We start from the raw sequence: 17610 nt of genomic DNA, 5'->3' as shown, positions 1-17610 counted from the left end.
TAGTATACTACTTGCAAAATGATGTCACAAAAGCACTTCTGAAATTGTGCACAGCTTTGCACAGTCACTCTGTGAAATGTGACAATTTTTAACAAACAATTGTTACGTCACAAAACAATTCTGACATCGCGCACTGTTTGCGTCGAGTACCGTCAATGTAACAAATAGTGACGTCATAAAGCAATTCTGACATTGCGCGCTTCTCGTACCGTCAGTCTGTGAAATGTAACAATTTCTTGTAAAACAATTGTTACGTCACAAAACAATTCTGACATCGCACACTGTTTGCGTCGAGTACCGTCAATGTAACAATTTCTTTTTAAAAATAGTAACGTCACAAAGCAATTTTGACATTTCGCGCTTCTCGTACCGTCAGTCTGTGAAATGTAACAATTTCTACAGCAATTGTGACGTCATAAAACATTCTGATATTGCGCATTGCTTCGTATCGTCACTCTGTGAAATGTAACTTTCTTTTTAACAAAACGATACCTACATTACAAAGCACCCTGACATTGTGCGCTGCTTACTAAAGTCCTTTCACAGCATCGCATCCACCACTACGACACAACTTCTCACTTCGCAATTTCCACATTTTCCCCTTCTTTTGTTTAAATTTTTGATCCAAAATATAAAACAAATATAACTTTGCTTAATTTAGGGTTTCTGGTTAAAACTATAGACCTCGGTGTCTCAACCCCCCCCCCCCCAAAAAAAAAAAAAAAAAAAAAACACTATTCACTCCCGGGCTATCCATATATAATTTCAGCTATTTGAGAATGTGGGCCCGTATAACAGACACTCCATGGAATACTATTTGGAAAATGACGTCACTGTTTATGACGATACTTTCCAAATAGTGCACTATTTGTGAAATGATGTCCCAAAGCGATTGTGACAAGATAAAGCAATTCCGATGTATGGATAGCTTGCTGCTTTGCCACTGTTCATAATATGATACGGTCACTTTTGTAAAATGTAACAAAGTAATTATGACATCACAAAGCAATTTTGATATCGCTCATTTCTTCGTACGGTCACACTTTGAAATACATGTATACCAATTTTAACGGAGCAATTGCGACAGATATTACACCCACCAACGACTTCTTGCCTCACATTTCCCCTTCTTTAGTTTAATTCTTTTATTCCAAATGTAAAACAAAATATAGTCAGCCTAATTTCGAGTGGTTCTCGTTCAAGCTTTGGCCATCGGTGCCTCCCTTAGTGTGTAGATGATTTTGGAGTCACATTTGCGCATTTTTTTTTTTTTTTAAACCAGAAATTCTCAAGGCAGAGTATACATATTATATACCTACACAAATATATACATATAAATTTATTACATACATGTTCAAGGGAAGAGAGAGAGAGAGAGAGTGATATGTGCAAGTTTCATAGGATATGTGTGATGCATAGTGTGCTAAAAAGATTATTTCATCTGGAAATTATTGCTTTGAATAATTAAGGCCTGTAACTGACACAGCTATAATGCCTAATCAAAGACATCAATCTGCTTGTCTTTGTTTTGTTTTTACCAAAGAATGTCCCACAAAAAGCTGCCGATTGCCAAATTGCTGGTACCAATGTAAAGTCAGAATCACTCTTGCTCTTGATACAATAAAGTGCCCCCCCCCCCAAAAAAAAAAAAAAAAAAAAACAACAACAACAACAGAACAACAACAGAAAACCAAAAACCAAAAACCGAATGACAGAAAGAAAGTAATCAGTGGTTATGATACATAATAATGACCTCAATGTTCTCTTTGCCTGTACACTAATTGCCTAAATTGGTGTGTTGAACGATGTTCGTTATTCCCAAACACACAAATTTTCCTATATTATGTCCGTTAATCCGAAAATTGAATAAGGTTCGTTAATCCAAAAATGTAAAAAGAAAGAAAAAAGAAAGTACGTATACGAACCGTCGGATTAACGAACCCTTGGAAGAACGAACCATATTTCATTTTCGAATCAATAATATGTATATAGCCAACAGACCATATCTGACACGTTCACTTAATTATAAACTTTGAATAATCATACAGTATGTACATATGTAGATCCTACACAGTACTTACCGATTCTTTGCGGGAAACATCTGTAGGGGGCGCCTTTCAACTTGCTTAAACGGAGGTACAGTACAGTATACAGTTCTGTCTCCATACCTTCAAAGCAAAGCGATGTATCAGTGCCCACATGCCAATAACCACTGGTATGATTATGTCTGTTATATCCATGTGTTTCAAGCCAGCAGGCACAGTAATGTAATTACATGGTTTATTCTTAATTTTGCTTCAGAAGTAACAGAACTACCATTTTATTGAATTCAAGAATAAGGAAATTATAACCATATTAGAAATACTGCAGAGGATTATTCTCACTTAGATCATGTACGTATAATAACAACTCTCTGTTGAGACTATGCTACAGCGTTTGCACAGATTTGCAAAGACCTTTAAAAAAAGATTTATTTATTCTTCATGAATTGCATGAGGGGACAAAAAGTGCGTTCATGTGGATAAAGACTGCTATCTTGAGGAACGTAGAGGTAGCCAGCACTCTTTCCAAAGTGACTAGATATTTTTTGTTTTGTTTTGTTTTGTTTTCGGTTTTGTTTTGTTTTGTGTGTCTTTTTTTTTTTTGGGGGGGGGGGGTTCTTAAATACTTGAGTCACAAACAAAATGTGACCTTCAAATATTGTTTCCCCTTAAATCATTATAGTAATTATATCGTAAATTTCATGGACAGACGTCACCCATAACAATGTCTAATGCTGATCTGGTCCGTACCCTCCAGTTGTACCAGCTAGATTAATAGACAACTTGTTTCTGTATTGTTTTTTTTTCTTTTTTTGGAAAAGCCCTACAGGGTGTAAAAAATACACTTTACCCCCTCCCAAAATAGTTAAATGAATAAAAACGGATAGTGATAATAAGTTTGGGGCATTTTCCATCTTTTAATCATATGATGAAAGTTTCGTCTAAATTTCACTCAGCCAAAAAAAAAAGTAAACACTTTTTCAAGTACACATTTCTCATTGATTATTTGGCTAAGATTAACGTTTTTATACAGAGCCTACCATATCAAAGGAAATTTACATGTAATTGGCTATCACCCTGTAGGTCAATAAAAAGGGAAGCTCTACACACGAGTGGACACGTACGGTTTTTCTCTGCCGAGGCACAAAAGCAAAAATTGCAAAACTGGACAAGTTCTCATTCATACAGTATATTGTGTGCTCTTCCACAATATTAACAATCAAAGAAACACAAATTAATTTGCAAAAATCAACCATGATCTCTATAACATCTTTCTTTCCCCTAAAGATAAAGATATGCAAAAATAATGGATGAAAATAAAGAACCTTCTGTTCAATCCAAATTCAAATGGCATCATCAGGTAAGTTTGAGTTTACAGAAAAGTATCATTTTCCCGTTTAGTTCCCCCACTTTGCCTTTGTTTGAGGATAAACCTAATGAGATACAAGGGAACAAAAATTTATTGTTGCTATGTCATTCATGTCTCTCATTGCGTTAAATTGGTCTTCTGTTATCATTGCTGTCTTGGAGGGCATTTGCAAATGAATGACAAGATGTTAATTTCTGCAATTTATACTTTTGTGCCTTGGAGGACAAAAACACATGAGTTCACTCGTGCGTAAAGTATCCTTTTGTATTAACCTACCAGGTCGATAGCCAATTAACACTTTGTGTGTTAATGGTCAGGTCAGGTCAGGTCACACCCGTAGTATTTCTGCCGTTGGGGCACTGAGATGTCCTTCTCCAGGTTTCCTTATCCTGCGCCATTCTCATACAGATTTCCACCGGCTTCTCCACCCATCTCCTCACATCATTCATCCAATTCCTCCTTGGTCTTCCTTGAGCTCGCCGCCCATCCACCCGACCGTGCGCTAGTGTACCTGGCCGTCGAGTGACATGCCCAAACCATTGCAGCTTCCTTCTCTTCATTGTGTCCAGCAGTGGTTCATAATCCCCGATTTCCCTCCTGATATCTTCCAGCACCGATGCATTGGTGCGGCGATCGTGCCAATGTATTCCGAGTAATCGGCGGAAACATCTCATCTCGAAAGCGGCTATTTTCTTCTCCAGATTTTTGCTGAGCGTCCATATGATTCGCATCCGTATAGGGAGGTCACCAGTGCCTTCATCAGCTCAATCTTTGTTTTCTCTAAGTTAATGAGTCAATAATAATCACAAGTTTTATACAAATACATGGACGAGAGATTAATGTGGCGCGCAGCGGGTTAGATAACCTTTAATGGTATATGAGAACAATGATTCTTATCAAAGTCTTGTATGATCAATATGAACTAGAAAAGGCGTTTACTTTCTTTCTTCATTTTTCTGAGTGTAGCATGACGCCAAAAAAGTCAGAAAATAATGCTTTCGTGGATATGCCCACTTTATAACGGACGTGAGAATCAGGTTGCGCAGGAATTCACTACTTTAATAATACCTTTCCATTCTGGCTAGGATGAGAAGTTCTTTACTGAATTAATTTATAATAGATTCCGATGGATATGGGCTTGTGCGATGTATGACATGGTGTTATGTAATTAAAAAGCTATCATCGATCACAGTTTGAATGTGGAAGTTTGAAAAGCCGTTAGTCAGTGGTAAATAATTAAACAACATTGTTGGGATTGCTGCTGGATTGGCATGGTTTATGTCATCATTATTCAAGAAAAGAAATTTGATTATACCGAATCGAACACTGATCCAATCATTAAAACATTGATTCAATCAATCAATCAATCAATCAATCAATCAATCAATCAATCAATCAATCAATCAATCAATCAATCAATCAATCAATCCATCAATCAATCAATCAATCAATCAGTCGATCAATCACCCGCACACACGCAAATCACCACACACGCAACCATCCCCTTCCTTCCACACAGTATCGGGAGCACAATGATCATCACAATAGATATCAATATCAGATGATCCGGTACTGACGAAAAAAGTCAAAATGTGTTTAAAAATACAACATATTGATCATTCATGCATAAATTCTTTTGAATTCACTGCACCAACTCATCCTCACACAATCAGTAATTTCTTAAAACTGGATAACTTTTCACTTTATCAAAAGTGGATAGCCAATTCCTGTGCAACCTGATTTTCACCCCCTTTATATACAAAATTGGACAGTGCTCACTCAAGCATAAAACATTTTGTTACAATAATATTGTCAGGTTCGAAAGAAGAGATTTTCAGCTATCCATGTGTATACAGATTTTCCCCAAATTGATCAAGTCTGTCAGTTGGGGACCATTTTAGAGATGTACCGTTGTTGTTGTTGGTGTTGGGTTTTTTAGTAAATGGGGGCACTTTGTATATTCATTGATTTCAGTAAAATTATCTAGTACACGAAAGTTGCGACTTTGAACGATTAGTCACGCATGAGTGCATTCAGACGTCGAAACCTTTATGTCAAACGTTTACATTAGCACGTTGATGATAATTTCTTTAAACGTTACTCTAACACGAAATGAGGAAACTCCTTTCATGAAGCGTTGTCATGTATAGAGTGCACTGTGGTCAGCATGATTGTACTCGGCTTGCGTATATACATTGTTAAAAACGCCCCCATACTCTTGTAATAAAGTATTCACTGTCATAAAGTGTAAAGCGTGTTACGGATCATTTCACCTCGTGCCCCGTCCATGTGTTGACAAAGTCATCACACGCATGTCTTCTAGTGGACATTTCCAAACATTCGATCCATTCAGATTGATATATAGTTCTTGACAAATCCTACTCGGCACACAATCCACATGGCAATCTGCTTACACTGAAAATATTCAGACCTGCGGTGCATGTCTAAACCAAACGGAGCTCTTACACATATAGAGAGGTCAATTCGTGATAATGCTGGACTTTATTCTTTTATTTTTCTTATCTTTATGGGTGCACCAGCACTATTTGTTGAAGAAGAATGTGCGAACACATGTCGGTGACATGACATTGTTTATAAGAGGAATCGGTGGAAGAAAAAACTCGGGACAGATGCGATGTATATAGCAGTCAGTGAATCGCGACACCATTCATTTGCGGATTACAGGATGCTTATCGACAAGAAACGAATTGACAAAGCTTCTGGGGTTGTACCAAGATTTATACTACTGGGGGGGGGGGGGGTGGGTAGAGGAGGTCGGCCATATTTCATGGCATTTTTTCTTCTTTTTTTCCCTCTCAATTCAATTCAGTTTATTCTATAACCAATCATGATTGATGATTAATTACAAAGCAATATCTATTATTAGTGTTGAAGAACAATTTGATGTGATGATCAACATTCATGTTAAAATGACAATAAATGAATGCCATTAACATAATCATATACAAATAATAATACATTTAACTCACACACACACATAAAAAAGATAAACACAAACACTGAGGACGCAATGCAGAGAAGTAGCTCTATTCTTTTGGTAATAAGAAATAAAGAAATATGCTTATATTTGAAGCTGGATCCTCTCTGATGAGATTCCCACAAGTTTACAGCAAACTACCAAAAAGTCCCCTTTTGAAAGATTTTTAACAAGAATTGTGCTAATGTTCCACGAGAAGTTATATCATCCCTTAAATTGTTCCATTGTGTAATTCCTATACACTTCGCAATGAATAAAGAACGTGATTGTGTATAGTAAGCGCACCGAGTGCTTGTGTTGGAAAGTTTGTTGTCTATAGTGTATATTGTACGAATAAATGTAATAAGACAATAGATTATTTCCCTATATAACCATTAAATTAAAGACGCATTCGTGGGAGGTTTCCAGTGCAAAAATTGTACTTAGAGTATTCAGTGTAATTAATTCCTGGATTAAAAGAATCTTAGTCATAGTAAATAAATGTCTACGTGGACAATTATTGTAAGAATGCGTTATTATTCGAACAGTCTTTTTTTTGCAACAATCTCATTGTATTTAAGTGGCCTGAATATGAATTTCCTCAATCTAACTTGCAACAAGTGTGGTAGTATCAGAAAAAGCATTGATAATACATCTTCAGGAACGATATCTTCCATTGTCAAAAGTATACCAAAACATTTCTATATACTTTCATCGACATGCTTTTTATATGGGCATGTGATACGCCGATTGACTACTTGTTGTCAGGTATTTGGCTACTATGTAAACGAATTAAGAATGACACATACTTTCCACCATGTCAAAATGATCGTAATCTTCCCGTTCGGTTGCACATTATCATAACAGCCATAAGAGAGGCATAAAGATTATGAAACATTCGCTGCTTGTGTCAAATACAATAATTTTACAAGTTGTGTGTGACCGAAAGATTCTTTAGATATGATGCCTCTTATCATTAATAATCAAGAAAGAATGCTCATTAGTATAGCTCAGATGTTGTGACGGAATGCTTATCGACTGTAATCAAACAACGAAACATTCCGCCGAAGACATTTCGCTGTATTTTCTTTTCCTTTCATTTCAGAACTGGCAAAATAAACTCTAGCTTTTAACAATCGATTCCATGGGATAGTGTCATAGTCATGCTCGCGTTCCGCATGTCGGCAATTTAAGATGTTTGCTCTGTTCTCCTTGAGATCAGCTAAGCATCTTAAGAGAGTTGCCTCTGTTATTATGGCTTCTCAGCTCTCAGACACGGTTTTTATATGCGGGATAAACATGCTTTCCGTTTTACGAATATAAAGCAGTACCTATGTATATACACCTGCCACACAAATTACTTGATAAATCCTGTTATCGCAGCCGGTAACAACCATTTAGCTGCGAGTATTCCAGTTGTAGCTATGGTTATTGCAATTATTGTAATTGACAATGTATACTGCAGAAAATGTTCATAAGACGGTGTTCTGGGGAAAAATCTTAGAGCGGGTGCAGCTAGATAACACGCGTCGTAAAAAAAGAAAAATAAAAAAAAAAGGAAGAAAGGTTGCATGAACATCGGGAAGGCACTTGTCATTGGGACGCTATCGCTTTCGCATCCATTTCGATTTGGATTGTTCACTTTCCGGCGCGTTTGAAAGGGTACAGATTTACTAATCAATATCTCCACGGGTAACAGCATGGTATCAAGAACAAAGGGGAATAAAAAAACAACCCCAAGTTTCACATTTTCCGAACGCCCTTCCAGACACTTACGATAGCGACATTTTCCTTTACTTGCAAGCAAAAAATATCACATGGTTACGACTCTTGGTATATCATATACGAAATGCACAATTTTGTTATGCTCCACATGTTTAAAAATCACACTTCGAAGTTTATTTTGTACATTTGTGTTCAAATCACACAAGCATTATTTCATTATCTCATTTAGGGGCCTATATGTAGAAATATAGAAGAGAGAATATATACATAGATATGAAAAACAGGAATAAATGTTAGTAATCTCTGCAACAAGGCCCTCTTTTAAAGTGAGCAATTCTGCAGATTTTGTTTTCCTTTATGTGTCGCAGGCATGTTTGTATAGGCCTAAGTCTAAAAGCAACTATATATAAAGCAACAAAAATCATGATATGAATTCACCAAGACCAACGATTGGAAGGTAATCTGATGAGTCCCGTTATCATCAAAATCCATCGCTCTTAGTCTTAGGAAAAATTTGTTCTGACCACTCCTCTTTCATTTTATCTAATCTAGATTCGTGTTCGAACAAACACGGTCGTACAGCTAGCAAGCCCCGTATATACACTATACATAGGTCCCCTAAACGATATTAACGACGGACTGTTTGTTCAGATCCAAAGCTAGTCCCAGCTCTTGCAAGCCTCCTGCAAGAATACATGCATATGCTGCGAAACGCATTTGAGAAGCATTGGTGTTCGCTATGTTTGCATGATTGCATAAGAGCGTGAGTAAACTGGGCGACTTAAAGCTGTGGCAGAGAGGACTAATTAGACTGTTCGTGCCCATAGTGGTAGGGTTGACCTCCAAGAAGGGACTGAGCGCACACCCTTTTCTTTCACGGCTCGTCCGTTACACTGCCAGTTCGATAAATCCCGCCTTGTCTACACTCGCCAGAAGGGCATCGCTGCCACCACTCGATCTCCTCGACGACTTCGTGATCCTTCTTCAGGTCCTTGTTCATCGTGCGACCCGCTGACGATTGCGTATAATGATGGCGGAGACACAGCAGCCCGCGAGCGGAACGGGAGATGTCAGGATCAAAGTCCCGGAGGGTCTGGCGATGGATGACCGCGATCCAGATGACATCAACAGTCATGTGAAGGTGAATATGCTTACAATGGATTGACCGTTTTCTGAAGCATCCTGTAATATCAAGAAATGTCCACGCGGGGACACAGCAGATTCCCATAATCAGTCAGTCAATGTAATAAGGTCTGGGTGATGAAGTATTAATATTTGGTATATATTTCGGAGAGTATATAAAGTATGGACGTCTCTGATTAACATATCTAGTCACGTATCCATTGGAGATGCACAGTTTTGTGCTAAGCTTCAGGGTTTCAAAATGATAGTTTTTCGTTGTACGCGACCTATAGAATTATTACGGATATGGAGTATTCAGGTCTTTGTGGTAACTATGATTGTAGAGTCATGTCTAGATTTATTCAGTAGACAAAAAGATCCTGGTATCTAAACGTTTTGGTGTCGAGGTATTGTAGTGTGCTTGAAATGCACGTCAATTGTACATTTTGATATGCTTTTCTTTGTGTTATCACATCGTTTTAACTGATTGATATACAAAATACCAGTATTATCAATGTCACATAATTATCATAATCTTCATTATTCAAAATCGCCAGAGTATGATTAATGTATTGGCCTAAACTTCACCTTGTTGCACTGTTGATCTTTTGATTGCTTTTCATCGATTTTTTTTCCATGGATTTCACCTGCGTGACTGAATTGTGATATTATAGGAATTTTATTTTCAAGTTTTGTGAGTAAAGGCTTTTTAACTTTATTGCAATACGTGTACATGCGTGTCCATAGGCCTGTACCATCTCTTCAGACATTCTTTACATTTCAATCGTGGAAACAGTATTATTGTGATGTCATCTTGCAAACAGCAGACAATTCTTCCTGTGTCCCATTATTTGCTATAGCGAGTAAAAACTCTTTGTTATCCAGTGCTTTTATTCTTCACTGTTTGTTTTCTTTCAACGGTCTATGGATTCCTAAAAAAAGAAACCATGGATAATTGAAACAACATTGTGCGCTCACTCGTTCTGCTTCCTTGCCAGTCACCTCGCTTGCTTTGTGACTTGGTGAATATTAAAAACAGTACTCGCGTAAATTTACTGGCAATTGAGCACTTTAAAAACTGACTCGGTCTGTAAGTAATGGATATTGCATTAAGATTCAAGCGTGGAGCTCAAGCCCCGTGATTCAAGTAAAGCAACACGTTATCTACACTCACGCACACCTATTTCTTCTCTCCAGTCACCCATGCACACTCACGCAGGCGCCGTGGACCACCCCACCTAAGCACATAGAATCGATACACAAGCACACACCCATCAGTTTGAATGGCGAACTCACGTATACACATCATACACAGCCACACACACTCTTGTACACACATTATGCTGTTCCTCGACGAGCAACTGTCTTCTACTGATATCAGCTATAGAATGTTCCTAAATAGGATCATGAAGCAAATCTTCCGGTCACTTCGTGCGCTCCTCCATCAGTGACCGGACGCCTTGCTTGCATGCCATCATACTGTAAAGAGTGCTCACACGCTGAGATGCATCGTTTGACGATGCTGCTATACGCTTGGAGCCATGGAGGACGCGACCATCTTGATGCGAGCCCTAGCTATGACAACATAATCACAAGAACAAACAGATACACTCATTAAGCAAACACAGATTTAAAAGAAAAAATAATGTGTGTAAGGCCTACATCGATCGTCCATCGCGTTAGTGATCCTTGTGATTGCCATCGTGGCAATGTCATGTATGCTGTATTTTATTTTGTTTGAATTTAGATTGTAGAGAGAAGTTTGAGTTAAAGAGTTGTTCACTGTACACTCCGTAGTCATTCTTCACATTACATGATAAATCCCACGGTTTTTGGTGAATTGCGATTGCATATAATTTGGGTAAACGTGTTAAGAAAAGTGATACAACTAAACTTCTTATCCTGTAAGTGTACAAGACATCGTAGACTTAGTAGAATAAATAAAAAAGCCTCACATTTATACAGGTGTAATCAAGTCATAGCTAAACAGAACATCAGTGATGATTGCTGAAACGTCTACTCATATGAGTACAATGTCTTCATTGGTGTGTAGGTGTTCTGGCACGAGGTGTTCGCAGAGCCAGACGGCATTCACAGCTCGGAGAAGACCTGGGTGACAAGCTTCAACACGTACAACTGGAGCAAGGATTGTTGCTACACTTGTTGCAGCGCAGTTTGCAGCATCCCTGCCGCTTTCTGCTGGGGCTTGTACTTCGCCATTCTGTCATTCTGCCACATCTGGTAAGGAGGCATTTCGACCAGCTCTGTCATTATCATTGTGCCTGCCGCCATTGCCGCCAGCACCTTCACCATTTAATTGACCATCGTCATCATCATCATCATCAGCATCACCACCACTATCATTGCTATTCTATCGTTACAACCATCACCGACTTCGACATCATGAGCCCACCATTACTGTCATTGTTCATCATGATCACAGTTTTCGCCATCATCATCACTACCACTATCACCATCACTACCAACATCCATTCACTATCACTACCGCCATCATCATCGCCATCACCATCACCATCACCGTCACCATCAACACCTACATCACCATCACCATAACCAATAACCATCACCATCACCATCACCATCACCATCACCATCACCATCACCATCACCATCACCATTACCATCACCATCACCATCACCATCACCATCACTATCACCATCACCATCACCATCACCATCACCATCACCATCACCATCACCATCACCATCACCATCACCATCACCATCACCATCACCATCACCATCACCATCACCATCACCATCACCATCACATCACCATCACCATCACCATCACCATCACCATCACCATCACCATCACCATCACCATCACCATCACCATCACTATTACCATCGCCATTACCATCACCATATCACCATCACCTTCACCATCACTATCGCCATCACCATCACCATCGCCATCGTCATCACCATCGCCATCATTATCACCATCACCACACCACCATCACTATCGCCATCGCCATCACCATCGTCATCACCATCACCGCCATCACCATCATCAATTTCAATACCGCCGTCACTACCATTCCATCATAGAAAACATCAACATCATCTCAGCTGTCATCAATACTACTTCTTAATGCCGCCACCATCTTCCCTGCACCGACTGATCCTTGCTTGTCATTCTAAACGCCATACCCCAGCTATGTTCAAACATTTTCAACTATGCCACATAGCCTCCATCATCACCATCATATTTATCCCGCCATCATTAGTACCATCATCCCCAACATCATCGAAATCACCGTCATCACCATCCATGAACTTTTTTAAAAATTTCATATGTTCAAATTCATTTCTCATTCCACAAAACTTTATGACTGTATATCGCTGTCCTGAACAAAACCAATTCGTTGTCTCTTCGGCATTCCGAATATCATGCAACATTTCCAATGTCATCGAAAGCTCTTAAAACCAGCATAAATATATCATAACTACTTACTTGCCAGCATCATTACTTTCATTATAGTCATCACCATTATCATCATCACAATCTTCACAAACGTTACCCTCTTCTCTTACCAAGTCTGATTCATTTTATATCACCGGACATCACACTGTTCTGATCATTAATCACCGCTATCAAAGTCACCGTAGCTATACGGGCTCCTCGAAGCCGTGTTCGTCTCTCTCCTATAACTACGGGCAAACAACCGTCACCATGGTCACCATGAAATAATTATGCGAGGACGTTTGTCCACTGTTGCTACTTTCAGCTCCTATTGTGTGCATATTTCAGTGATCAGCCTTGTTCTCTCGGTTGCATTTGTATTTCCGAAGTTGAAACGTCTATATAAGAGATAACATTGCACCATGTCTTATTTCCCGAAAGCCGATGCAGTTCAAAAGTGTAGATCACCCACTACAAGGGCTGCACACCCCATCTCGATTTTCCGTTCATGAGTGTTTGCAAGTTAGTTGTATATTGTACTTTTTTGTAATAGATTTGAAAGAGGAAACCGACAGGGAATGAAATTCAGGTAGTCACTTTTGTGTTCACAATTATCTTTTCCTACAGGTGCGTGGTGCCGTGTTTGAAGGCCTACATGATCAAGTTGGTCTGTGCTACCAAGAGTTACGCCATCTGCATCAAGGCGTTCTGTGATCCGTGCTATGAGAGTGTGGCGCTCATGTTCTCTCGAATTAAGGTCGTCTTCATACCAACTACTCCTGGTGCAGCTGGTGACGAGTCGAATATATAGCGTCTCGAAAGCCTAAACCTCCTTGGACAAACGATGTGAGCTATAATCACGTCGTTCTGGTTCCAGCTCTGTTCCGGAAGCTCGTAGAACGTTGATCATTATTCATGAGACGCGGAACATGCAAAGGAACAGTCTCTCTGTCTGTTTCCTCTATTTCAGCAACAGCTAACGGGCACTGTAAAGTGTTTAACATTCAGGGTTATTGTATGTGCGTGTGTGTGTATGTGTGTGTGTTTGTGTGTACATGAGTATGTTAGCGGTATGAATGTGTATATATACTCTTTCTTTTCTTAAAGTGTCGAAGCGCTTACTGTATAGGAGTCTTTTAGACGTCACTTCCTCTATATTTTGTATTCCTTTTATTTCTATCTGTGGCGATTAACCATAACCCTCCACCTTCAATATTTCTTGCATCCTTATTTTGTGTTATATTTTGTTTCATTATACAAAGTTAACTCTTTGAGAAACTATAATTTCTCTCTCAGGTGGATAAATGAATACAGACGGTATCAAAATAATGAAAGAATGGACAGAGAACCTATATTTACTTCTCGGCTGTATTAAGCGCCGAAATTTATTTTAGCGAACGATGTCAAACCTTTGTACCAGCGATAATTCATTATGCGTAATATGCAAAAATGTTGCCTCTTACAAGAAGACACAAGCGATAATTCTCTTTTCTGTTTGTATGTATAGTTATGTAAGTATGTGTGTGTGTATATGAGTGAGTTAGTATTTGTTGGTATAGGTGTGTGTATAGACACGTAAAAAGCATAAGCCACAAATGAAATATTCAATAATTTTCACTATCATGTAGACAAATGATTTTAGGCAGTAGAGTGTGGTAATCCCTATATCAGTTGATTTTGATCAAAATTGAACAGTTATGATTTATCAATTGATCGGTCGCTTTAAAAATACATTCAGCGCCACGGGCTTGATTCCTGATAACAACCAAGTGTCGAATCATACAGTAAATATATATCAATGCTTTTGAATCAAATTTTCACGCATAGGTGATGGCTATCTCGAGTGATCATATTTTTTCGTTGCTAACAGATGCAACATTTTTTTTTTTTAGAATGGTATGCATAAGAATTGAATATGTTTGTAGACCCGTTTGATGGTTTGTGTGCTTCTCTATAAGTGCAGTTTCTCTATAAGTGCAGTTTTACAACAGAGAAACAATCAAAATACTCCACTGCTGTATCTTTGAATATGCATAAACTAGTTTGACAGCTGTTTTGATATATTTAACAAGGAAACGTGCGATTAGTGTCAGACAAGAAAAGTGTAACCAGGAGTCACAAAGCAGAAGAAGGTCTCGTGAATGGTAATTTATTCCTTTAACAAATAGTACTTTGTCATTATGATTCTGTTTTCTCAATGAAGAATAAAACACCTTATGCCATGTTTGTGTCTTATACGAATTTCATGATATTATTCTTGTACTGTTTTGTCAGCACGCAGCGTAATTTCAGAATAACGATGGGAGACGTTACAAACCTCTCACTTTGAATTCAAATACTTAATCTGAGAAAGGAACCATGTCGTGATCGGTAAAAGCAAGCGTATAGATATGTAACTTTACAGATTCTTGTGTGTGTGTACCTTTGCAATACTAATACTTGGAGTATAAAATGAGACTCGGAACAAATCAACGTATTATAGCACATTGTCATACGCATGACTTCAAACAATTTTCTTGGCGCTTACATGTCACATTTCTTTGCCAGATTTAGAATGACAATTAGTAATTCCACTCTTGAAAAAGCACCTTGATACCCTCTCCTGAAAATACGGACCAGTCACTTAGAAACAGTATGATTACCCAGTTTCAAGTCATTAGTATCAAAGGCTATATATAGAGACACGTAATTATTATTGTAAGTCATTAACAACAATAACTCGATCAGTACGCCGCGGGGCGCAAGATTGATATAATACTGTTAAAGTCAGAATTACCACAAGAATTACAAAGACGTTATCAAAGAAGATTACAGAGACATCATGAAAAGAAACGAAACTTACCTGAGTAAAATCTTAGGGTACGGTCTATTTTCCCTCTTCTAGCAGCGATAAAATTCCTTCGCTGACAGTTTTAGGCTAAGTAAACACGCTAAACAATGAGCTGGTTATCACTTAAATCAAAGTCAACCACAGGACTAACGCTTCGCCAAACAGAATAATCTTTGAGTACCATAACGAATTTAACTCATGTACAACCTATAAAAAGTCGAGATATGCTCTTTGGTTCATGAGTACCAAAGACTACAACAAATGAGTATATGGCTGGATGATCAATAATTTACCATAATGATACAACAATATATAAGCTACGCATAGCTGCTGAATCGAACTACCGCGCCCACAGTATCATGCATGTCAAACATAGATAACAAAAACAAAAGATAAACATAGATAACAAAAAGGCTGGCGTCACACTATCCCCAACTAGTCACGAGATGGCCATACGAATATGAAATTTTCCATTTCTTGCGAAGTTAGCCCCGTACTTGGTTAAAAGTCGATCGAAAGACAAAGCTTTTGTTAGCAGCCTTAGAAACTCTACCGGCGGTCATCATACGATGGTTTTAAGATGCCCTCCCGAATACTTTTATTCTACAATCAGAGCCGAATTTGATTTTTTTCCTTCGTCGTGTGTCCATCTTTCCTAAACTTCGGGGCAGTGTGACGCCTGGCTAACAAAGTGCACGGGCGAAGCTACACGTAAAATAATCGAATGTTGAAAATGTAAGTAAAATACCTAAGCTAAAAAGGATTCGACTTTACGAGGTAGACATCATTAGGTTCAAGTATCATAAAATGGAATTGATAACCGGTAGACCCGATTTGATATTCAAAGCTTTACATCAGGAGCATTTGGAGGAACTTTTTACAACATAATTATCTATTTCAGTATAAACAGCATCATCACATTGGAACTGAAGCTTAAAAAGATAGTAATTTACATTTTGAAGAAATATTTAGTTTAAGATGACGTAATTAAATCTAAACACATTTCCTCTTTCTCTGATATGTGAGTTTACACGCACACATGAAGAAAACACATTAGAAAAAAAAGAATAGAATGAAAACAGTACTCAACAGATATCAATAAATAAACATCTCTATATTTTATCATTATCATGATGTACATCTTAGTTTCACATGCGCTTACGGATCGCTATGGTACATTCAATGCACAAAATGATATCGACTTATATTTACAACTGTCCACAATTTTATTAACATTAAATGAGAATTGACATTATGACAATAGCTTCAAACAAAGCAAATGAAGTGAACTCGACTCTTATTCACACGGATGTTTGAATAATGTTAAAGGCTAAGATATACGTATGTCCTGTTTATATTCAACAAGATTTAATTCTCCGTTAGGATATACCTGTGTATTAATTAGCAAGAGGGCCCGATTATCATGTACTCTACTTTCTTAAGAATGGACAGTATTTGATAAGCATTCTAAATCATCGCACAATTCACAATATCATTTAGTCATTTGTCAAGACAACGACACGGCCCTATGTTTCAGTTTGAAGTTTGATTTGGCTACACCGATTTGTCACTATAGTTAGAAGCATTTAGTATTATGTAGAGTGCTCTGGAGATCTCAAGTTTGAATCTTAATAATTGATACATAAACATGAAATGCAATGTAGTCGAGTTCAACCCATTATTACTGAAGTCAAGAGACCATCACAACAATGCGTGAAATTTTGAAAATGGAGAAAAGCGCATTATTATGTCTCCTCTCTATAAAACAGTTGTCAATTCATTATATTATAAGTTACTCTGTGTCGCTCTTAAACCGTGTCTTCTTTTTTTTATCGGGGGGGGGGACCTTACAGAGCAGATGCTGGGGGGGGGCTTGTAAGAGCGATTAAAATGTGAAATGGTATCCGCTAAAGAAACACCCATCGTCTAAAACCAAGGCCACGTGGTAGTGCCCTGCGCTCCCCTTCTTCTCCTCCTCCTCCTCTTCCTCTTCCTCCTCCTCCTCTTCTTCCTCCTCTTCCTCCTCCTCCTCCTCCCCTCTACCTCCTCCTCCTCTTCCTCCTTCGCCCCCTCTACCTCCCTCCCTCCGCTCTGAGAACTGGCCTGCTCTGCATG

At 38.3% G+C, this 17610-nt stretch overlaps 2 protein-coding genes across 2 annotated transcripts; one reads left to right on the top strand and one right to left on the bottom strand.

The window, feature by feature from the left end:
* Positions 1-3734: 3734 nt before the first annotated feature.
* Positions 3735-4142, bottom strand: LOC139719041 (uncharacterized). Its single transcript, XM_071630484.1, has one exon. The coding sequence runs from the start codon at positions 4140-4142 to the stop codon at positions 3735-3737; it is 408 nt and encodes a 135-aa protein (XP_071486585.1).
* Positions 4143-9143: 5001 nt separating this feature from the next.
* Positions 9144-13476, top strand: LOC139719040 (caveolin-3-like). The gene is made up of 3 exons (XM_071630483.1): positions 9144-9254; positions 11289-11476; positions 13293-13476. The coding sequence occupies exons 1-3, from the start codon at positions 9144-9146 to the stop codon at positions 13474-13476; spliced, it is 483 nt and encodes a 160-aa protein (XP_071486584.1).
* The last annotated feature ends 4134 nt before the right edge of the window (positions 13477-17610 follow it).

Source organism: Diadema antillarum, unplaced genomic scaffold (assembly GCF_040938485.1).
Source record: "Diadema antillarum isolate AM-2024a unplaced genomic scaffold, OU_Dant_1.0 scf00000103, whole genome shotgun sequence".
In the NCBI taxonomy this organism is placed as follows: Eukaryota; Metazoa; Echinodermata; class Echinoidea; order Diadematoida; family Diadematidae; genus Diadema; species Diadema antillarum.
The sequence above is the reverse complement of the archived record's forward strand: the minus strand, read 5'-3'. Positions and strand labels throughout refer to the sequence as shown.